The sequence below is a fragment of the Gopherus evgoodei genome, chromosome 2 (assembly GCF_007399415.2).
Source record: "Gopherus evgoodei ecotype Sinaloan lineage chromosome 2, rGopEvg1_v1.p, whole genome shotgun sequence".
Taxonomy (NCBI): domain Eukaryota; kingdom Metazoa; phylum Chordata; order Testudines; family Testudinidae; genus Gopherus; species Gopherus evgoodei.
In genome coordinates, this window is record NC_044323.1 from 179484955 (window position 1) to 179508718 (window position 23764).

Below are 23764 nucleotides of genomic sequence, written 5' to 3' on the forward strand. Positions count from 1 at the left end.
ATGTGTTTAAGCCAGGTCTGTCAAGGAAAGGTGGTAAATAGGTCTGTCCTATACAAAGGAATGCTTGGTCAACAGGCAGAAACAATGAAGGTCTATTTACATATTAGGTAAACAAAGCTATCAAGCTAACAATCAGGGGAGAAGACCAGCTTCTGGAAAGAAAGAGAAACTTTATCTGGGCTATACGGACAGGGGGTTAGAAATTCAAGTGACAAGCCATTGAGTCAATTGATTTATAATGCAGTAATGTATACAAAGTTCATTGACTAAGCTGTTTTATGAAAGCCTATGACAGACTGGGGTTTTATTTTATATATATATAATAAAGTATTTTTATAAGGAATTATGGATACTCATTGATATTAGACTGTACAACCTGTCCAATCAAAGGGAGAAACAGATCTCCGCCAGATAGGTGGGAACAGCACAGCTATTTACCTATCTCCTATCTAAATTTAACATGGTGGAATCAAAACAATGGAAACGCCACTTCCATCCTCCCAGGTATAGGAAAAACAGCATGAGGTCATCCTGCCTCTTGAAACAAAGTAATTGAACTTTGGAAGATATAAGCGAAGACAAACCGTCTTTGGCATCCATCACTAGACAGACACAAGCTGTCTTACAAGCTGAGAAAAATGGGTCCTTTGGCCAACAGGGTGGTGAAGTTTCTGGGAACTGAATATAGATGAGAGAGCTGCTTAGACAAAGATCTCTCACCTAGGAAGACAACATCTTGTACTTCTGTGGAAAGTCCTGACTGAGGAAAAGTCAGCTATGGCTGGGAAGAAGGAAGATTTGATGAGATCAACCATCTTGAACAAAGTCTGTACCTGACTAAACTGAGTTTTAGACATTTAGATGCATGTTTTCACTATTATTTGCTTGCAACCATTTATAACTTTATTCCTTTTATTTGACATCATTTAATCTGTCCCATTATTACTAAATCTGTTTTATTTTTACTATAAATCAACTCAGTGATTTGTTTGAAGGGAAGGGTTATGTACCCCAGTTAAATTAATAATCTGCAATGTGCTTTTGTCTCTCTTTCTTTAAAGGATCAACTAATTTCTTTGAGAGGGCCAGACACTAAAGGGTACATGGTTTTGGGAAAATTTCAGGACTGGGAGTGTGTTGGGGTCAGTTTGGTAGTAGTAACCAAGGCTGGTGGAAGCCATGGTGAGACTGTTGTGCTGTAGGCTGGCTGTGAGAGTCAAAGTTGCTGTTCCAGGGATGTACGGCACATAGACACTTAGGATGTGACCTGCATGCTTATATGCTGGTTGTTGACATCCAGTTTGTGAGGGACAACAGTGGGGCATTTCAGGCACCCAGGTTTACATGGCAGGTAGTGACACAGCTCCACACTGGTCTGAATTGTATCCCCAAACATGACACTGTCAAAGTATACTGCATGGTACTATTGCTACATCTGAATCTTAACTGGCTCAATCCTGGAAAGTACTGCACACAGTGAACTTATATTGATAGCAAGAATCAGGCCCATTCTATTTACTTGCAAATGTATCCTAAGATTTTTACCCTGAAACAAATACAGAATAAAGGCCAGACTTTTTTTAAATGAAAGAAGATTGGCAGCCAAAAAAGTGTGCAAATCTTTCTTTTATGCTGACAAGATAGTCCACTTTTAAAAAGCTTGTCTCTGACAGTAATCCTACAAGGTTAAAACAATTAAAATTAGAATTAAACCATAAGTAGAATCAATGTGCTATGTTAAAAACAATAACGACAACAACAAACATCTGGAATGAAAATGGCTGTTAAGGTAAGTGCAAAACTCCATTTCACATTCTTAGCCTTAAAAATAAGGTTTGGTATCTTTTTTTAAGTCAAGTTAATATGTCTGCCTTTTTGCATTTATGAACAGGCTTTACTTAAAGAATAGTTCTGCTCTGAAAATTTACTTCCTAAAAATGGCACGGAAGGAGGAGGGCACATTGATTGATTGTTTCTCAGTGATGCCAGATCATATTTGAAAACTTTACAAGTAAAAGGATGTTTGTTCATTTTTATGTGTGTGTTTAACTTCTGTTAGTAGACAGGTCAAGCTGGATTCTCACTGGCTCATGTATCACCAACAAGGATTCTACAGGAGAACCTAGCTTAACAATTCTAGTGGTCTTGTGGAGCCAGAGCTGTATTGACTTAGCAGCTCTAACAGGAGTAAAAAGCAAAAATCACATCCGTGAAGTAAGCAGCTGTAATTGAATAAACTGTGGGACTAAGTCTAATGTATAATAAAATGCCTTTTGTATGTAGTTATTTTTCAGAGAAGAACCACACTTTAAAAGCCACAGCAATTGGATATTCTATCATCGTGCTTAAATAACTTGCTAAGTACTTCAGTCCTGTTCCACCCCGTGAGTTCAGTTCAGATGAATTAAGATAGTACTGAATAAACATATTCTTCATGAAAATGGGCTCCGTAGGCCCTGTTCATATTAAGTTTATTCTAGTGTTTGAGGCTGAATTTGGATTTGGCAGCACAATTTGAATTTGATCATACTGAACTCTTATGAGGTTTTTTCACAAGATTTCTGCGTTTGGATCCAATCTGGAAACGCATGCTTTGGGGTTGAATTTGGGTACAGGAATTTGAATCAGAGGTCCTTCTTTTCCCACATTTCAAAAGATGTATATTCAAGGTTACAGCTTTATGCCACCTCCTTTGACAAAAATCTATTAAAAGTAAAGAGAAAGTGAAATATAAATGTACCAGTTGTGCCTGAGTGAGGTATTTCTTCCACCACAGATACTTGCGCATGGAAGGAATGACAGAAAATCCATAGTAGGAGTACATGAGAACATGGATAAAACTATTCAAAGCGGGTCCAAAGAAACCTGTAAGAATCCAACAAAGAACACATTTTATTCAGTGGTATCACTGGGGGTGGGGTGAAGGACTTTCTACCAGGAAATATGTTCTTAGAATTTACAGGGAGGGGGCTTTTACTGATCTACAAGTGGTCTCACTAGCGTTCTGCCACTGCATCCAGTAATACTCCTCTTTACTTTTTTTTTGCTCACTTCTGGTCAGGATATTCTTGGACTTGCAGTGGATTCCGCACTAGAGATTGCTGACATTCCCTTCCCCCACCCCCTCACCACAAAAAAGTCTTACTACACTGTGACACAAGTTCGACTGTACCAGCTAGCAAAGGGTTCACTCTTCTTTGCAAGCAACTCCTGTCTCAGGCAGGGTGTGCACACTGCTTTCACTGTAGTTATCCAGGAAGGCTAGCATGTGCTATCTCTACTGAAAGCTTGTAATTTATGGATACTCATAATCATTCCGGGATGTGTGTACAGGGAATAGTTAAGGAACAATGTAACTATACTGAAAATTATACCCGTATGGTCTTGGAGTAGAAGTGGTTTACAAAGAGAATGTCTCAGTGATGGCCGGTTGAAGCAGGAGAGAGTTGTCGCCCTTCCCAGGCTAGTCAATTATGTAATACATTGCTTCATTGTCCATCATTGCACCAACCCAGAAAAGTCAATGGAAAACCATCAAAGACAAACTATAAACACTGAAACCACTTGGCAGTGAAAAGGAAAGTGTGACAGCCTGGGGATCACCCTGTTTGTGAATAAAAACTGAGTATATCACAAGCTGGAGAAAGATATGCTGGATCCACTCACTGAGGAGGTACCTTGATGAGTTGGGGTGCTTCATAAGAGATTGGGTCCTGGCTCTTTGGCGCTAGCAAGCATTGCAAAAGACTGAACTTCGGGGTGAGAATCGACTCCATTAAACAGTAAAGGAGACTATTAATAAATGTAGGCCCTAGTTTGTGTTTTGTGATGTGTGTAACTATTTGTTTCCATGGCTTACGCTTGCTTCTGACTGAACCTCTATCCTTTCTTAAACTAGTTTCCTTTTGTTTTACTGTAACTGAACTCAAGTGCCGTTCTTGGTACGGAAGCAGTGATCTAAGGTAAACTGGGGCACACTGCTCCTTTGAGAAAGGAGGCTCTGGGATTTCTGGGAGTATCCAGTGATCAGGGGCTGGTTACCACAGGTGGACACTTTGGAAAGAACTCAGAGGCTGGGGTACATCTACTGTTATCCCACAGGGCTGGTATAAAGGAGAGTGCTAGAGTGGCTGACAGGCTGGTTGTGTTGGAGAGCTAATGCCTAGCCGGCACAGGCAAGTCTCTCTCTTGCGGGAGGTGAGTGGGAACAAGATGATACTTGGCCCTGGGTGCCCTGAGAAGTGCCTCAGACACCCGTTTCTTTTCCTTTTATGTCAGAGGCTGTATATTTTACTCTGTGTGGCTTCCTTTCTGCCTTCTTCCTTTTTGTTTTCTAGATGGCAGGCCATCCCTTCACTTTGTTCTAAAAATCCTTTGTCTGTCTTGTCATTCTAAGCTCTAAACACTCAGCTAGTTTAGATTATGTTGCCATAAACAGCAGCCTAGTGCCCGGGGAGGTAAAAGAACATGCAAGACTCCTATTACTGAACACAGCAGTGAGAGCTTTACTCTTTGTATCCTAGTACAATTTGTGTACTCAGGGCAAATTCTGTGGCCTTAATTGAGGAAAACCTCTCACTGACTTCAGTTAATGTTTTGCTTGCTTAAGGACTTCAGAATTTGGCTCTAAACGATATTTCGCCATTACAATCGATTGCAGTAACTGAATATTAATTCTAGCATTTGCATGATGTGGATAAATTATCCTATACCTTTTTGCCTGGATAGTTGAGCAGGAAGTAGCAATATTGCTACGTTACATGTGTTAACTCTGTTAGTAGAATGTTAATGTTAATATTTGGTCAGAGAACAAATGGGTCTGATTTTTGACACAGGGCCCTCTCGGTGCCAAGGATGCATAGAGTTTTATAGGAATTCCCTTGGTCATGTATGCGCATAATAATTTACTAAAGGGTGACATAAGATTTTCACTGTGAGCCAGAAGCCCACTGGTTGATGTAATCACTGCAAAATGCATGTGGGGTAATATTTAAGGACTTATGTCTCTATACTGAAAATTGTGTTCTTAAGGTCTTGGAGTTAAGGCAGGTCTCCAAGAGGTGACATGCATCGGATGTGTTCCTTTCAGGAAAGTGGTAATAGACTCACTCGTGATCAGACAGGGAGGTATTGTGTGTTGTCTACCTCACAGTAGAGACCTATTTACTGACCAAGGGCTTGTCTATACTACCACTTAAGGGGATGTAACTTACGTCACTTAGAGATGTGAAAAAGCCATCCCCTGAGCAACGCAAGTTACAGTGACCTAAGCACTGTCCAGGCCACGCTCTGTCAGCGGCAGATGGTTTCCTACCACCATAGCTTATGCCTCTTGTGGAGGTGGAGGCATTGCATGTCTTCACCAGACACACTACGGCGCAGCTTCACCCATGTAGCATGGTAGTATAAACTTGCCTTGAGCCCAGGTTCCAGTTATAAGGTTGCAGTGTCTACAAGAGAGAATCTACAGGAAGAAACAAAGCACCAGCAGGTGTCCTGTTTATGAATGAAAACAAAGGATGTGACTTGTATATCTTGGGAAGCAAAGCCCACACTGGGCATCACCTAGGAGACCTGCTGTGCTGATACACTGATATCTATGTAAGCAGGGTCTGAATGAGCTGTCCGCTGACATCCAATGATGAAGTGGGGGAACAGGTTTCAGGAGCAGACCATATTTGCATTGACACACTCACTCTTCTTAGGCATTCAGCAGACAGAGCTGTTTTGCCAAAGTGATCAGGTTTGGCTGGTTTGGGTTACAATTCACTTTAGAATCATCATCCTTATTGTATGAGCAGAACTGTGCTTAGCAGGCCCTGATTAAGGGGGTTACCCTAAACTGACACTCACTTGCTAAGCAGGGGCTAGGGATATCAAATCCCAGTGAAAATGAGATGGGGGTGAGATGGGTATTTCTATCTGATACGGACTCTACCTAAAGAGTCCTAGACACCATTTGAGCTCTCCTCTTTAGTGTCTAAAGACAGAGCTGATTGGACTCCCCAGAGAGTCCTTGTTTCTGTTCAGAAGTTACTAGAGTTGAAATCACTAGTGAGCAGGTCTAGAGACTAGGCTTTAGACCCAGTGGGGAGACAGTGTTGCAGTGAAAGGTAATGAAGAGAAAGCAGCTGAGATGTGTTCCCTACTCAGTGAGATCACTAAGAGCTGGGTTTTATGGTGGACCCTCAGAATGCAACATTGCAGAGGCAAGAGCAAGAGTGGCAAGTAGCAGCAGCAGAGCTGAGTGGTGGCAAAGATAACAGCAGCAGAGGTGGTAGTGAGTGGCCAGAGGTGGCAGAGATAACAGTAGCTGACCAAAGGCAACCAATTGTGAGTGGAGTGCAGTAGAGGACAAGGGGAGTGGTGTATTAAAGAGACATTTTGTTTCCTGTAAGTTGGGAAACTGAGGTAAAAGACATGGCTCAAAGTACTGTGGGGTGGGTGTTTGCTTATGGTTAGATGCTTTTGAATTGGTTCCTGTGTTTTCCCAAATTAATGCTCGGTTTCCTTTCTTTTTAATAAGTTTTCCCTTGTTACACACAGACTTGGAGTTTGCAAGTGGGGAAGTACTGCCTCTTACAGGCGGTAGTTAATTTTCCCAATTACTGGGAGGAGGCTCGAGCTGGTTTTATTTTGGATTGGTAAGAGGAACCTCCTGGTATGTTAAACCTTGCCCTTGTTGCAGACTGCACCTGGCAGAAAAGCTACAGCTAAGCTGTCATAAACAGATAGCTAAGGGTTAATGTCTCTTTCACCTGGAAAGGAGTAACCTGAAACACCTGACCAGAGGACCAATCAGGAAACAAGACTTTTTCAAGTTTTGGGTGTGAGTTCATTGTTCTTTGTCTTGGGTCTGACTCTCTCAGCTCTGAGAGTGATTTTTCTATCTCCTGGCTTTCTAATCTTCTGTTTCCATGTTGTAAGTACAAGGATAGTAAGACAATAGGTTTATATTGTTTTCTTTTGTATTTACATGTGTGTAGTTGCTGGAGTGTTTTGAAGTGTATTCTTTTTGGATAAGGCTGTTTGTTCATTTTTCTTTTAAGCAATTGACCCTGTATATTGTCAACTTGATACAGAGACTATGTTTAATGTCTTTTTCTTTCTTTTTATATAAAGCTTTCTTTGTAAGACCTGTTGGAGTTTTTCTTTAGTGGGGACTCCAGGGAATTGAATCTGCAGCTCACCAGGGAGTTGGTGGGAGGAAGAAGTCAGGGGGAAAATCTCTTTGTGTTAAATTTACTAAGCCTGACTTTGCATACCCTCTGGGTGAGGGGCAGGGAGAGAGATTAGCTCTCTCGGTACTTGTGTTTCCAGGACTGGAAGCAGGGAATCTCCTAGGGTTGTCCAGGGAGGGGAGCCTGGGAGGAAGTAACAAGGAAACAAGGGGAGGAGGTTATTTCCCTTTGTTGTGAGACTCAAGGAATCTGAGTCTGGGGGTCCCCCAGGGAAGGTTTTGGGGAGACCACAGTGAGCTAGGCACTGTATAATTCTTAGCTGGTGGCAGCGGTACCACGTCCAAGCTGGTAACTAAGCTTGGAGGTTTTCATGCTAACACCCATATTTTGGACGCTAAGGTCCAGATCTGGGAAAAAATGTTATGACATAAGCCCTGTGAATTAAGCGGAGAAGTGATCTCAGATGGAAGTGGTATTCAGTGAATCTGAATACGGTGAGTGTCCAGTGGAACAGGGGCTAGACACTCTAGGGAGATGCTTGGGGTGGAGTGGGGGCTCAAGGGTTGCAATGTGCCCAGTGTGAACATATAAAGAGACAGCAGGGCCTGTGAGGCTTGGAGGAGTGCGCTTGTGTTTATGTGGCCAGTGGAGTTGGAGGAGTGCGCTTGTGTTCATGTGGCCAGTAGAGTTGGGGAGCTGACCTCTTGCAGGCATGGACAAGGCTTCCTCATGTGAAGGGCAGGTGGAAGCGAGGTGCCTCACAAATGGGGGTAGCCCAGGAAGCATCACAATTCTTCTCTGTTACAATTATGCTGCTGTATAAGAGGTGAACAGAGTGGAGAATCAGGTCCTGTGCATTAGCCATAGAAGAGAGCACAGAGGCTGGCATGTCGATTTGCCTTGCCCATAACCAGTCCTTGATACCTGTACAGTGTGTGTAAATCATTGCCAAATCACAATTCTCCACAGGGTCTGTGGGAGTATTTTACACCTACTTCACACAATCAAAGTGACTGTACTACGCAGTGGAGACTTGGGTCCTACACTATTAAAAATAAGAACTTATAACACATTACTTTAAAAATAGAGCTGCTGAATTTTGTATAGGTTGAGATAATTTCCCTTCTGAGGGATGTAGGAACCAAAGCTTAAAAACTAAGTTAAAACATTTAATTTTCTTTTCAACTTAGATGACAAGGCTACAGGAAAAAAAATTCACTCCATTTACCCACTAACAGGAATGTTCTTGATTTGATGCTAGAAATAATTCTCTGCTTTCCACTCTAAGCCAGAATGCAGAGAGAGCAGTCTCTAACTATCACTATTTCCCTTTGGTATGAGAGGAGACTGTGAGAATGACAATTTCCAGTCAAGATGAACATGATCTGATAATAGCAGATATATTCCACAACAATAATTATTATACCTGACTCTTGATGTGCAGTAAGCTAGAGAAGGCCAATTTTCTGTCACAAAGACATCTGGTTTCACTTGGATAAAATGCACATTACTCTGCATCACTGTGACTTCCTACCAACTATGCAGTCAAATTTCAAGTCTTCAGAATAGGACTCTAAAACAAGCCAAATTCATGAATGTAGGGTCTGCGATTCAAAGAGAGAAATGTTTTTAAGAGACAGTGAACGTGTTACATTTACACTGTCAAGTACGGGTGTACTCTGATGCTGATTGCTCATCAGTTTTACAACAGTGTGACTCCACTGCACTTCAGTAGAGTTCATTCTGATTTACTTTTGTATAAGTGAGAGCAGACATAGTCCCTTTCTCTCCTAACAGCCCAGGCCTCATATGAAGTTAAGGCTGAATCCTCTTCCCATACAAATGGATGGGAATTTTTGCTACTGACTTCAAGGGGAGCAGGATCAGACCCTTGCCTATTCAAAACGAGGTCTTGAGAATATGAGAGTTCTTGACTTGTCAAAGTTTGGGTAACAAATGTAATTACGATTCTTCAGTAGTGTGTGAAGTTGAAAAGTTAAATTATTGTTTAAAATATTCACAAGAAATAGGAACACTTGAGAGGGGAGCATAAACCTTCATTAAGATAGTAAGCAATGGCAGTTCCTCATAAGCACACAAACTGGGCTTTGCCTACCCTGGATGGAGTTTGAATATTCTCTTTATTGCTACATAGTGGTTTTGAGTATGCAGTTTTTTTTCAGTTTGGCCTGCATACTTCTAAATGTCTTCAAATCAGTTATACTGGTCACAGGTGCTTAGTTATACATCTATAAAGAAAAGATCTTGCTAGTGCAAGAAGTCAAAAATATATAAGCATTTGAATGTTGTGCTATACAGCAGGGGTGAAATTCCCATTGACTTCATTATTTTGACTTAAGTATCTTGTGGGACAGATTCTTCTCTCAATTATATTATTTAAAGAAGATACACTTGCATGAAATAGGACCTGATTCTCCTCAAACCAATCTGTCAGTCTAGGAACTTTATACTGTGCTCATCGTTAGGACACCGGGTCTGTCACAGATTTTGTGATTTTCTGCGACCTCCATGACTTCTGCAGCAGCCAGTGTGACTGATCTCAGGGCCAGCTACTCGGGCGACACTGGGAACAGCCATACTTGCAGCTGCTGGCATGGCCCCAGGGCTAGCCGCAGCAGCCACTGCTTAGGTGGACCTGGGCAGCTGATCTGAGGCACTGCCTGAGCAGTGGTCCTGGGGGCAGCCAGAGTACCTGCTGCTCAGTAGTCCCTAGCAGCATTCCCGGGCCCCAGCTCCCCACCAGAGCAGCACTCTCCTGCCCCCTGCCTCAGCAGTGGTCTCAGGGGTGGCCAGAGCAGCTGCTGCTCAGCAGCCCCTGCCAGTTGGTGCTGCTGGCCCTGGGGTGCCCCCCCAATCAGTGGACCCCTTCAGCAGTGACCTCCCAGGGTATCCCCCACAAGCAGTGCCTCCCCAGCAATGCGTTGCCCCTCCCCCACAAGATTTTGTCAGGGATATTTATAGTAAAAGTCATGGACAGGTCACAGACTGTGAACTTTTGTTTATTGCCCATGACCTGTCCATGACTTTTACTAAAAATACACATGACTAAATTGTAGCCTTGTTCATAACTCTAGTATCTGAGCATGTAGCAATAGTTTGGTGGCCTGGTAGTCAGTGATCCTGAGCACTCACAATTCTTTTTTATTTCAATACGAGCGGCAGGTGCTCACACCTCTGAAAATAAATCTATATGACTATATACCCACCTTGATTTTGCAGGGATTTGTGAATAAGTCTGCAGGTAGCTAATATTACTACGATTGCAATGCATAGCTGTGTGCAAATCCCCTACATCTACCCCTTAATGTATTGCTGAGAAAATGATAGAAACACTTACTTTGTCCACAAGGGATCCAGTTCAGAACACACCACCAGATGTTAAACATAGTGGCATGGTGGTATACATGAAGGAAAGTAATTTGACTGTTTTTCTTCCTCAGTACAAAGAAAATAGTGTCCATGAATTCAATTACTTTGGAAAAATAATACCACCACAACACCTTGGCCACCTGTATGAGCAAGAGAAGGAGGAAAAAAAGGTCTGTTCATAAAGGGCTACATTCTGCTATCCTTAATCAATCCTTGCTCTAACAAAATTCCCATTGAAGTCATTTTCCCACAGATGAAAGATGGCAGGATTTGGCCAAATGTTTCTTATTCCCTAAATACTCTTAGACCTCTAATCTGTTTTGCACGTAATGAAGATTTTATGAAAATGCCTTGTGATCTAAACTTCCAAAGCAAGGCTTTCTCATTGCTCTTCATCTGCATCAAAAAGTTACAATAGCCTTTTTCTAGGGGGCTTCACAGGCAGATACGTGAGTGGGGAGAATGTGAAGCATAATGAACTAGTGGGATACCTGAGCAGCAACTGACTTGGGGACTGTTGTTATTGGAATACTTTTCAAACATGATCTGAAAAAAATTAAATGACTAAATATTTTAAATGTGTTGTAATATACAAGTTCTCAAAAGAGACCCAGTGGAGCAGATCCTCCATAGGGAGATATGACAATTAATACCAGCCCAGAATATGGTAATTTCACAGGACCCTTAATGCAGAGTATTGCCGTGAGATTCATAGAGCCTATAAGCCAAGAGGGAGAGAAGAAAAATTAAAGTAGTATCTCTGAGGGAGGAGCAGGAAAAACATTATATAGATGGGAAAATGTGTCTGAGTGACTCTTGCAAAACAAAATGTGGAAAGTCGTAGAAAAGGAGAAGGGGGGCCAAAATAGAAGGATGAAGTAAGTATCAGGATGAAAAGGAAGAATGATTAACTAGATCAGGTGACATGTATCAGAGGGGTAGCTATGTTAGTCTGGATCTGTAAAAAGCGACAAAGGGACCTGTGGCACCTTGTAGACTAACAGACGTATTGGAACATAAGCTTTCATGGGTGAATACCCACGAGCTTGCATCTGATGAAGTGGGAATTCACCCACGAAACCTCATGCTCCAATACGTCTGTTAGTCTATAAGGTGCCACAGGACACTTCGTGGCTTATATCAGGTGAGAGAGTTCATGGAGAATTTGGAACAATAGAAGGACAAAACTTTGAATTTTAAGGTGTGTAATAGGAGCCAAGGCTAGAGATGAGGTGAAGAGGCAAAATCTGAATCCAAGCATTCCCAGAGTTCAGGCTGGTTTAGACGCTAGTTTGGACCCATAAGAACCCAAATTTGCATGGACAATTTCACCATAAGTATTTAATTAAAGGAGTTAGTTTTTCCATAGAAAACATTTCCATTTTATATTGGTATCTGTCTGATAATTAATGAAGATGCAATGCCAGATGAGCCAGAAATAGTGGACGAAAACTTTTGTAAAAGCCTTTCCAGAACAAAAATATACTTCTCACATTGTTCTCTACCCTGTACTGGGGAATGAGGATACATCCAACTGGATCAGCATATACATATCCCACTGTGTAACAAACAGAAATAAGATCATTTTTTAAAAATCCTAATGCTAAAATATAAATAGGCCAGTGATGCAAGGGAATTGCACCAAAGCCCATGGAGAAATAGACCAAAACATCTTTTAGTTACTGAGTTGCTGTTTCTGCCTCACCCGGATATCAGCTTCTCCTGCGCTGACAAGGTTCTGACACTGTAAGTTGTAGCCTCCTTCCCAACTGGACAGCATAAGCTGGAACAGAGCACACACAGAAAAATCACTCAACAAAAGTATTCATTCATATTCCTCTGTGCTTCCGCTCAGTGTTGCAGTGGAAATGGCACAGAATTTGGGCCACTGCCGATTCATCCCACGAACAGATGCTATTAAAATAGTCTATTTGCATATGTCAGAATAGGGTTCAGTTCTGGAATTAAAAGGTTAGACGGTAGTGATGGAAATATACAATGCAACAAACCCTGCCTTTCTCATTTTGCTGGACTTGACACTTCAAACCTATCATAGATAGGTTATCATCTCTAACATTGCTTCTCAACCTACAGCTCTTTAGGAAGTCATGTGCATTTTTTGTAGAAAGAACAGCTCTACTCAAAACATAGGCTATCTGACGCATGCATGGCAGCAGAAGTGCTAAACAGATTATTGGTGCAGCCAATATCTTTCCCTGTTCATCCAAACAAAGTGTATTTGGGCTGGGGGAGGAGGGAGAGAATACATGTTTTCCCATATCATTCATATATATCTCTCCCAGGAGAAGAGACTCTATATTGTACTGAATGAAGTGACAAAGAGTCTTAAAATAATTTCATAGGAGTATCCTGATGCTGCATTAAAGTGTCACATAAATATGGGATGTTAACACCATGCAACACTACAAAACAAATGTAGCAATGCAAAGGGTGTTGCTGTGATTATTTTGTGGGTCTCTGGAAGTCCACACGGGGGGGGAAGGTGAGCACAGCTCCTCCAGAAACTAAGACCAATGTGGGTGACTAGACAAATCCACTCAGGTTGTAACACCTCCAGGGAGGTACAGCCACTTGGAGAGGCTTGCACGTACTGATTCAAACTGGATTCTCCAGAGACTATATCAAACAAAGGACTTTTGGATAAACAGCCTGAATTTAAACTGATTTAAGGCCTTCTTTCTGTTCCAGAAAATGGTCAGAACCACCTGTCCAAAGGAGGAGTCCAATTATTGTAGAAGGAATAGAAGGACTGTCACTGACCAGAACCCTTGTTAGATTTGGTGGGGTGGTCTCTGGTAAGCTTATTAGCATGCATGTAGGGTCTTCTTCTCTTACTATGTCTGCTCTGTAAAACTTTCATCTTAAGAATAAATGTACTTGTGTGGTAATTTATAAGTGTGGGCAACTGTGCTGTTTATAGCCTCTGAGGAGAAAGCATGGTGCAGACACACATGTCTGTTTAGGTAGTTTGGCTTGTGGGGGAACTCACAGTGTAGGCAAGGAACTGTGCAGACTGGAAAAACCTTGCTCAGTGGGGAATGAGTCTCAGGTCTGAATCCAAGAGAGGTGATGACTGAGGAGCCAGGAACCTAGAGTGGGTGTCCTTACTGCCTGCCGAGGGGGGATACCAGTGAGGTTGCCCAGACTTGTGACACAGACTACAAAATCTGGCCCTTGGAGGAGGGATGGAAAGATGAGGGAAAAAACAGTAGCTTGTCTCCTAAAGGACTGTTTTTCTTCTTTCTGAAGAGCAAGCTGAGGTAAAGTCTGTGTTTTGATGCATGTTGCCATTTACTGAAGGTCATTTCTGCCTTTGATCATCTTTAGGTGCTGTTCAAAAAGCACCATTCCTGTACACTAGTATAGGGTGACCAGATGTTAAGGTGAAAATATCGGGAATGCTGGGGAGGAGGGCATTTTTTTTGTTTGTTTACATTCACCCCCCCAGGAGTTTGGTGGCAATTCGGAGGAGAGCCCTTCAGTCGCAGACGGTCTTCGGCAGTATTTCAGCGGCGGGTAATAAACCTTGCCGCCAAAGACAGAAGCACCCGCTGCCAAAATACCGCTGAAGACAGTCCAGGACTGAAGGACTCGCCGCTGAATTGCCGCCAAAGACCCAGAAACAAAATATCGGGACAAATGGTGTCCTGACTGTACTCTGGTCGGCACATGGGACAAACTTCTCAAAATTGGGACAGTCCCAATTTTATCAGGACATCTGGTCACCCTACTTCAGTAGGTAGTGCAATGACAAGAACTGCTTAGTACTGTATTGACTTTTGCTGCCACACCTAATGTTGACATGCCCCATGAGAAACCCTCTACTCAATGATTGCCAGTATCTCTCTCCTCACCACAGGAGGCTTAGGACAATGTTTGTTTCCTACAGTGTGTATACATAAAAGTGAATCATACTTATTAAACAGAAATACACATACTGTGCAGCAAACCTACAGTATTTTCATAGTTTACAAATTAGTTTTGCCATTGAAGTTTAAATAGCTATTCTATCTACAACCCGATGGTTGTCTGTGGATGAAATCATTGCTATTCCCATTGGACATTTAAGCAACTGTGATGTAATGTCTTATTCAATCAATATGCAAAGAAACAAAATACCTCAACCTTTTAGCTGTACTGTTCCATGAGGTTCGGTCAGAACAGATCTTTGTAAGGATGGTGAGAATGGGTTATTTAATATCTTTCTATAAAGAGTTGTTTGTGAAAATGTCCTTTTATACTGTTTGTTTTATCATAACACACCCATTTTCTAGTGAGAAACCCAAGGGGCTCATTCTATGTACTTATAGGGGTTTAAAAAAATACTGGGAACAATAAGAAAAAAAGAGACTTCTTAATTCTCTGGCAAACCATTTATTTACATTTCTTGGCTCTGCAGGCCAGTGTTCTGTATGCTGCTGCTTATCCCTGAAGTAGAATAGGTGGAGACCCAAGTACTTCTACAAGTTACTGTTATTTCCAGTACAGAACTGTAAAAAACCCTAACTGAAGAAAACAAACCTTAGACCTTACACTACATTCACCTTCTATCTGAGAATCTATGGGGTTCACAACAGCTCCAGAAGGCAGATTATGAAATAGACCCAAAGGGAGATTATTACTTTGTTTTTCAGAGGTGGCAATGAAATATTTTGGCTTAAAATATATGGAAATATCTTTCTTTAGTGGCAGGACCCAACAGTTTAGCAGCTTGCTACTTTTTCCCAACTAAAGCATTTCTGCTTTAGCTCAAGTGGTAGGGGTTTGTCCTCCTTAAGCCACAGGTTTAATCCTCATTGTCAGCTGTGTCTGTGGTCACAGATATGAGGTACCCTGACTCCCTGCAGGTCCCATTGATTTCCCCTCTGAAAATCAGTCCACAAATGACTTGTCTATGATCGCAGGGAAGTATGTGGCAGAGCTTGGAATGGAACTCAAATTGATTGATTTCTGGTCCTTGACTTTGCCATAAGCAAGCCCATCTTCTCATCTGAAAAAGCAAAAAGCACTTTGTACTGCTTTGCTTCAAGAAAACTGAGTTTTTAAATCTCTTAAGGATACTCTCAGCTGTCTTAGTCCCCACTTTTAGGATATTTTATTTTAAGGAGAGAGAATGGTTTTCTAGAATATTATAAAATGTATTGAAATATCTTAATCCATAATGTGTCAGTGAAACTGGAGTGTCCCCCGCTCCACTACCACCTTTTTTGATTTAAATAAAGCCTCCAGCAGAGTTTGCAAACCATGCAGTGCCACCTTATGCTTTGACTGTGAAACTCCAAGAGGGGAACGGATCCAGTTGCATCGTTCAAACTGAATGAAGTTCAAATGTAAACCGATGCTATTAATGGTGAAAATTTAAATTAGAATGGTTTCAGAACTTTCAGTTTTAATATATCTAAAGCACTGGCAAACAGAAAGGACATGTTTTTTATAAATACAAATGAACAGAAGTCTTGTGCTGTCCCTTTAATTTTAAAATGTCCGGTGCCGACAGCCAAAACAAGCTTTAGAACATCTGCTGTGCTGCAAGGATGGGTGTTAAAGACATGGATTTATGAAGTGATAATAATTAAATACTTTTCCAGGTCAGTATTGTTTTTTTAAAAAGGAGTGGGGAGGGGTGAGATTTTTTCCCCCTTCCTTTAGAACAGTCCAAATACCACTGGTCTTGTTTACAATGTGTGCTACGGGTCACTAAAATGGGCAGAATGGGACCATTGCCTAGAATATCCAACTGAAGAACTCTTTGCAAATGCCTAGTGCAGCTGACGTCACACAACATGCTCTGCCAAAGAGCTTCAGTTCCCATTTTTTGCTTTCTACCATGTACCTCCAGGATTTGTGTTCTCTGGCCTGTGTGTACTCACTTCCTCTCTTGTGGAAGAGGGTGGAAAATGACCCCCAGGTCTCAACAGGTTTATTCCACCTGTGGGTTTGTGTTTTCCCCTTAAAGTAGAGGGGCTGGCAGCACTAGAAAAAGCAGGTGTATTTTCAACAAGGCTCTGATTGGGTTATGATCTGTGGGAAAACTTATACCAGTAGAAGACTGTTGACCCACCCTCTACTGCAGCATTCCTCTCTCCCAGCACAGCACTTTGCACTGGCATGCTGCTACTGGCTGGCTTTCCATCATCTTCCTGATCCCACCCGCTCCTGGATTTTGTGCTAAACAGTACAGACGGAGTTGCAATACAAAATGGATACTAAATTAGAGTCCTCTAACAGAGAATTTACTGTACTGAATGGGGGTTCCCTAACTCACCAATTGTCCCCGCTCTACACATCACCTTGAACATGCACAGCTGAGCTCCCATGTTGCATTTGGCAGAGGCAATTACTTGGTGGGGGTGGGATGCTAGTGCCTAGTTGCTTTTCTGTCCAGCCTCTCTCAATGCCCTTCCTAACAATTTCCCATAGCTTTGCCTTTCTCTGCAAAGCAGAGGGGAACATAGGAGCCTGAATGGGTACTTCCTTGCCTATACAAAAAACAGAAGTCTTACAGGCAAGCTTTCTTGGATTAGCTGATTAAACATTACCTTGTCATTTCAGACATGCTGGAAGAACCCCAGTTTGTCATCTTGCTCTTGACTGGCAACAGGTACAGGACTGGAGTAACAGGATCTCATTTGAACAAAGCATTCTGAGTAGGATATGGCTTTACTGAGGGTGATATTAGGCGTTCCAGTAAGGAATGTATTCGGCTGGGTCAAATAAATGCAACCAGCTTTGCTAAAAGCTTCAACCACTCATATTGCTAATGAAAACAAGAAGAAAGGAAGTATTGCTATTGCTCATAATTTGTTGTTTTTCTATGTGCCTCCCTTCCCCAGCTCATGAAATTGTGGGATCTTGCAGCTAGAGTCAGAGGGTGGCACACCTGTATCCAGTTGCAAGATTTGGCCCAAAGGTAGAAGATAAAGCTTCAATGGGAAGGAAGCTCCTACTGCTTCTTACATCCTCTCCCCTACCCCGGGTTCTTCTGCTATTTCTCACAATTGCTGTATGCAGCCTCTTCATCAGCAGATCTTTTTGTTATGTCATAATGGTAATGACATAATGGTAATGCCTGTGTAGCCAACTCCTGTGACTTTTATTATGAATCTTGCATTATTTGAGGTTTACTTCATAGAATATCAGGGTTGGAAGGGACCTCAGGAGGTCATCTAGTCCAAGCCCCTGTTCAAAGCAGGACCAAACCCCAACAAAATCATCCCAGCCAGGGCTTTGTCAAACCTGACCTTAAAAACCTCTAAGGAAAGAGATTCCACCATCTCCCTAGGTAACCCTTTCCAGTGTTTCATCACTCTACCAGTGAAAAAGTTTTTCCTAATATCCAACCTAAACTTCCCCTACTGCAACTTGAGACCATTACTCCTTGTTCTGTCATCTGCTACCACTGAGAACAGTCTAGATCCATCCTCTTTGGAATCCCCCTTAGGGTAGTTGAAAGCAGCTATCAAATTCCCCCTCATTCTTCTCTTCTGCAGACTACATAATCCTAGTTCCCTGAGCCCGTCCTCATAAGTCGTGTGCTTCAGCTCCCTAATCATTTTTGTTGCCCTTTGCTGGACTCTCTCTCCAATTTTTCCACATCCTTCTTGTAGTGTGGGGCCCAAAACTGGACACAGTACTCCAGATGAGGCCTCACCAATGCCGAATAGAGCGGAATGATCACATACCTTGATCTGCTGGTAATACTCCTACTTATACAGCCCAAAATACTGTTAGCCTTCTTGGTAACAAGGGCACACTGTTGATTCATACCCAGTTTCTCGTCCACTGTAACCCCTAGGTCCTATTCTGCAGAACTGTTGCCTAGGCATTCGGTCCCTAGTCTGTAGTAGGAAGGAAGAATCCTATGCACTAAATGCAGGACTCTTGTCCTTGTTGAATCTCATCAGGTTTCTTTTGGCCCAATACTCTAATTTGTCTAGGTTGCTCTGTATCCTATCCCTACCCTCCAGTGTATCTACCACTCCTCCCAGTTTAGTGTCATCTGCAAACTTGCTGAGGGTGCAGTCCGCGCCATCCTCCAGATCATTAATGAAGATATTGAACAAAACCGGCCCCAGGACTGATCCTTGGGGCACTCTGCTTGATATCGGCTGCCAACTAGACATGGAGCCATTGATCCCCGGCACCTGGAAACAAGTGAGAATGTGACAATCTCAGCTTTTGTCAAATAAAAAAAGTAAAAGTAAATTTCTAGCCCTCTTGATGGTAGAGAAAATCTTAAAAATGTGACTCTAGTGGCTCAGAAACCAGTAGGGAAAGACAAAGAACCCAACTGTGAATTTTAAAAAAAAAAATCTTCTGATTGTTTGGGACCTAACTCTCATGATTTTTGAACTTTTGGCATTGATGCTATGATTCCCCACAGTTCCTAGAGGGCAAAGGGAAAGAGGGCCCTATCTCTTACTGGGCTCAGATTCAAAACCTCTCTAATATTCTGCACTATGCAGTAAGATTGTCATTCTTCATGTTCTCAGGGGCTTTTAGTTGCTCTTACTGTTCATTCTTGCAGAATTCCCTATATTATCAGTTTTCTAGATTAGTGGTTCTCAACCAGGGGTATACATACCCCTTGGGGTATGTAGAGGCCTTCCGGGGGTACATCAACTCATCTTGATATTTGCCTAGTGTTACAACAGGTTACATAAAAGGCACTAGCAAAGTCCGTACAAACTATAATGTCATACAGACAAAATGAAAGCAATTTTTCAGTAATAGTGTGCTATGAGGCCTTTGTATTTTTATGTCCAATTTTGTAAGCAAGTAGTCTTTAAGTGAGGTGAAACTTGGTATGCAAAACAAATCAGACTCCTGAAAGGGGCACAGTAGTCTGGAAAGGTTGAGAACCCCTGTTCTAGATCATATCTTGCTCTTGTATCTCCAGCTGCTTGGTTCTGGCCTAAAGTTTCATTACAGCATCACCAAGCAATCTCCCCACCCCCAAGTCCAATTTCAGCTGCACTGTCCCTGTCACCTAGGTCAGCCTTTTTTAATAGCCAGCAGCTTGGAGTGAAAATTAGTTGTGAGTGCCTTAATCTCTATTTAAAACTCTTTCATTTCAGCTTGGTAGCAGTGGTGATCTCTTCATTCTCTTCTTTAGGTGGCCTAGCTACCATCTTGTCTCCTTCAGGGAATGGACAAGAAGTCTCCTCAGCTATGGAATGTCATTCTGCTTTGTGACATAGTTTTTAAGCCTGGGATTCCTTTTGGGGAGTATCTAATAGATCCTTTCTGGATCTTTTTAAAGTTTGGACGGCATGTATGGGGGTGAGAGGGATGTGGGCTGGATCTGCAGCTGCCCACGCAGAGTAGAGGGTTCAATTAACCCTCCCACCCAGCTGCTGTTTTATATTTATTTGACCGATCTTATGTGCCTCAGTATCCCCCTATCTGACATGCCCAATGTTACAATGTGAGTCAGCAGCAGACCAGATGTCCTGACTTAACCGCTCCTTTCCTTTCTGTGTAGCTGAAGCCACACATTAATGTTCCTACTTAATCTGTATTACTGTAGCAGCCAGAGTCTCCCATCAAAGTAGGTGCCCCAGGATGCTGTTCAAGCACCTTCGAGGAGCAGTCCCTGCCCTGAAAAGCTTTCAGGTAATGTCAGACACACAGACGTGGGAAAGTGGAAGATGTGCTAAGGAAGTAAAAGTTTTTCCCCAAATGTAATAATTCTCTCTCTGTCTGTCTGTCTGTCTGTCTCCAGGAAATACTCCTTAAAATGTTCTGCTTTTGTGGCACTCTCCCCCCCTGGAAATAATGGTCATGTCTTATTACTTGGTTTCTTTTAGATAAAGGGTCACTTGGGCGGGAGAAGATTCACATTGCCACGTGAACATAATACTAAACCATTCTGCTTAACTACAACATCCTGATCAGTGGTACATTTTTCATTTATCACTGCAGCTCAATATTCTGATTAATAGGCTTCTACTGTAATATAAACATATATACATCTTTACTCAAAAACTCAACTATAAGCAGACTGGGACCAAGCTCACAGTGACAGCTCTGGTACAGAAATCTTACTCCTGCCTGTTTAAAAAGAGTAATTGTGTTGTTATAGTTTGAAGTTGTGTCTGTCAGTACAGACACACTGTTGAGGCAGGTTAAGCCATGCCGGAGACAGATGCTGAAATCTCTCTACTGGCTGAATGCTAGAGTAAGCAACAAAAGTAACTATTGGAGTTTAATACATCATCGGATCCCCCTTGATGGGATTACAAACACATAATCACAACTTTCTCTTGCATTATCCTATAATACTAGATTAGAAGAGAGAATCACATGTTAAGTACTGAACTACAATACTGGTGACTTTTATATGGACTTTTTTTAACACTGGATTTCTGGACCAGAACAGTTGCTTTTAGCTGTGTGGGTAAGCAGTGGAACACCTTGCAAACCTCCCAGGCATGGCTTCCTAAACACATGTCCAACAGCCACAGGTTGCTTCCCCTGGCCCAGAACATAAGGAGAGGAGAGAGGCATTGCATCCAAGCATCATAATTACTGGGCCTCCCACCAGATGGATTCCTCATTGACTACTGACTCCAGATTCCATCTCCTGCACAATCTTTCTTGTTTTTCTTGCTACAACCCTTCTAAAAACCCAGGCTCTTGCAGCATGTTCTCAGCTGTGATGATGAGCTAGGACAGATGTTGGACTTGGTATTTATACTGGGGACAAAAGGAAATCTCAATTAGTCTTATTTAAGATGTTAGTACCATCCGGCTTCCTCTGAAAAGGAGCATTATGCATTTATATATATATATTTTACTTCCTAAAAAAAGTAATTAGGAAACCCATGGTGGGTGGGGGGAGAGTACTGGGGAAGGTGAACAGGGACAGAGAAAAAAAGGCCAGCAGGAGAGGGGATAGGGAGAAACAGAAAGCAGAGAAGGAGAAAAGGGAAGGGAGTCTGGGAAGAAGGGGGTGAGAAAAGAAAGCACAAGGTAATGAGGAGGGGGAAGAGAAGCAGATAGAACAAAAGGAAATAGAAGAATAGGAAAACAGAGAAGCAGGGAGACAAGAAACCCTCCCTGCCAGAAGCAGCAGCTCATGTCAGTTATCAACAGGAAGTGCTGCTGCCAAATAGCTTGATCCAAATGATGGGATCTGTTGCAGTCTTGCATGTGAAGAGAGACAGGACGCTAATGAATATAACTGTGACTGTTCATTGAGCCAAGTGGACACTGTTGTTTTCCCTGGAGTTCTAGCTCCCCCAGGCTCAGCTAGCTGGTGTCACCACACTGTCTCTTAACTCCAGATCTGGATTAAGCAGTCACAGAAGACTGCTGTCTATACAACTGGATCTAGCAGATCAGGTCTGAATTACCTCAGTAGGGAGTACACGGGGTCTCAGGGGATTCATACTCTGGTTGCTAGCCAGGGCTAAAGCTTGTGGTGCTGCATCATGTTACCATGGTAGCTAGATTAAAGCTAGAAGGGGTATGTCTACCCCCGCTACCACCACACTGTATGCAGACATACCATAAGGTAGGAAAGTGACAGCTGTACGCACACTGGCTCTATGGTGAAGAAACAGCTATTTTTCTTGTCTTCTGAACAGTAGTTTCTCATATTGGTTGTAAATACTTTTTAAAAAAAATTACAGGTTTATTTGTGGCTCTTGAACAAAGAGAGCTCAGAGGGTATAGCCATCAGTTGATTAAAAACGACAGAAAAAATAGTTCAAAATGAGCTATGTATTGTTCAACATTAATCAACACTCTTATGCGCAGCACCTGTATACAGGGGCCTGAGACTGACTGGGTTTGGAGACTGAACTACCTGAGATGTAGCCTCATCAGGAAGAAGTTGAGACATGCTGGTGGGGCATGGAGGGATGCTTGCAGTTTACTAACACGCCTCTTCAGTAGATAAACAGGGAAAAGAGCTTTTAATCATTCTTTTGTGATTAATTCCTGAACAAAAAAATTATTTTAAGGTCTAGGATATGCTTTCTGGGTGCAGAATTTACTTGTACAACACCTGCGGACTTGTGTAATAAAATCCCTGCATGTCTAGATGAAAATTTACCCTATGGTATTCATGGAAGTGTGTCTATGTAGGTTGCCTATTTTTAGATGAGTCTCAAAGAATCACAATATAATCCAAGGTTTTACAGAGGCAGCTGAGAAGCAGTGCAGCTAGTACTTAAAGATTACTGCTCAAGTGTCCTGAAGACCTCAAATTCTCTATTGTCAGGACAGCTGTAAAGTGCCTAGGGAGGCAACAGTGGTTCAGCCTGGGATTGGGGGACAGGGATTCCTGACTTCTGATCCCAGTACTGCCACTCACTGATTGTTTGGCCTTGAGAAGTCGCATAACCTTGCTTTACCTCCATTTCCCCACATTTAAAATGGTTTAATATTGCTTTAACTAAAACAGGGGAGGGGGAAGGTAATGAGGATTAGTTAGCTGATGTTTGCAAGGAACCTTGAAGATGTGAAGTGCTATATGAATATTAAACCTTCTTGGTTACAGGAGCTATTCAGAATAGCATAACTTGCATTTGAAAAGCTCATTGTATTTGATTTAATATCAAATCTGTCCTTGGTTACCTGATACAATTCCTACTGAAGTCAGTAAGCGCTGGGCTGTAAATCTGACATTGCCTTGTTGAGGAAAGGGGTAAATATCATGCTGTACCTAAAATATGGAGCTCAAAAGGCCAGTAGGAAAGACACATTTAATTTATTTCACATGGAACTGAGACAGAGAAATAAGGATGGAGTGTTCAGCTAGAACAAGGGCTACTGAAAACAGCAAAGTCAGTCCCTGAGATTTCCTAACTCAGCTCAAGAAAGAACAGGAGAAAGGAACCATAACCATGCAGGGTTCTCAACCCCATAGAAACATTTTTACATTTCACACATTGTTGCTTTGTGTTGTGTCCTCAGTGACCTTTCACTAACTATGGGAAATGATTTTAAATGCAGAATTTTGATTCCCCTCCTCCCCCCAAATTATAAAAGATTGCTCTTGATTGGCTTTCTCCAGATTCCCTCCTCCCTTTCCCGCTGCTTCTCCTCTTACAAGACTGAACTAGGCCTTTCTGCATTAATTAAAGAGAAATGAACAGCAGCTACGCTTAGCACACCTGGTAAACTTTCAGTTTATGTGAACCTTGAACTCAGACACAACTAAG

The 23764-nt window shown here is 42.1% G+C and overlaps 1 protein-coding gene across 1 annotated transcript in view; it reads right to left on the reverse strand.

Moving 5' to 3' along the window:
- The window catches only part of ELOVL2 (ELOVL fatty acid elongase 2), a 94530-nt gene that overhangs the window by 12170 nt on the left and 58596 nt on the right, over positions 1–23764 (reverse strand). Inside the window, exons 4-6 of the mRNA XM_030552394.1 lie at positions 12277–12354; positions 10540–10711; positions 2741–2865 (exon numbers count right to left, since the gene is read on the reverse strand). Of these exons, the coding sequence (XP_030408254.1) occupies positions 2741–2865; positions 10540–10711; positions 12277–12354 (375 nt within the window). The remainder of the gene's footprint in view (positions 1–2740; positions 2866–10539; positions 10712–12276; positions 12355–23764) is intronic.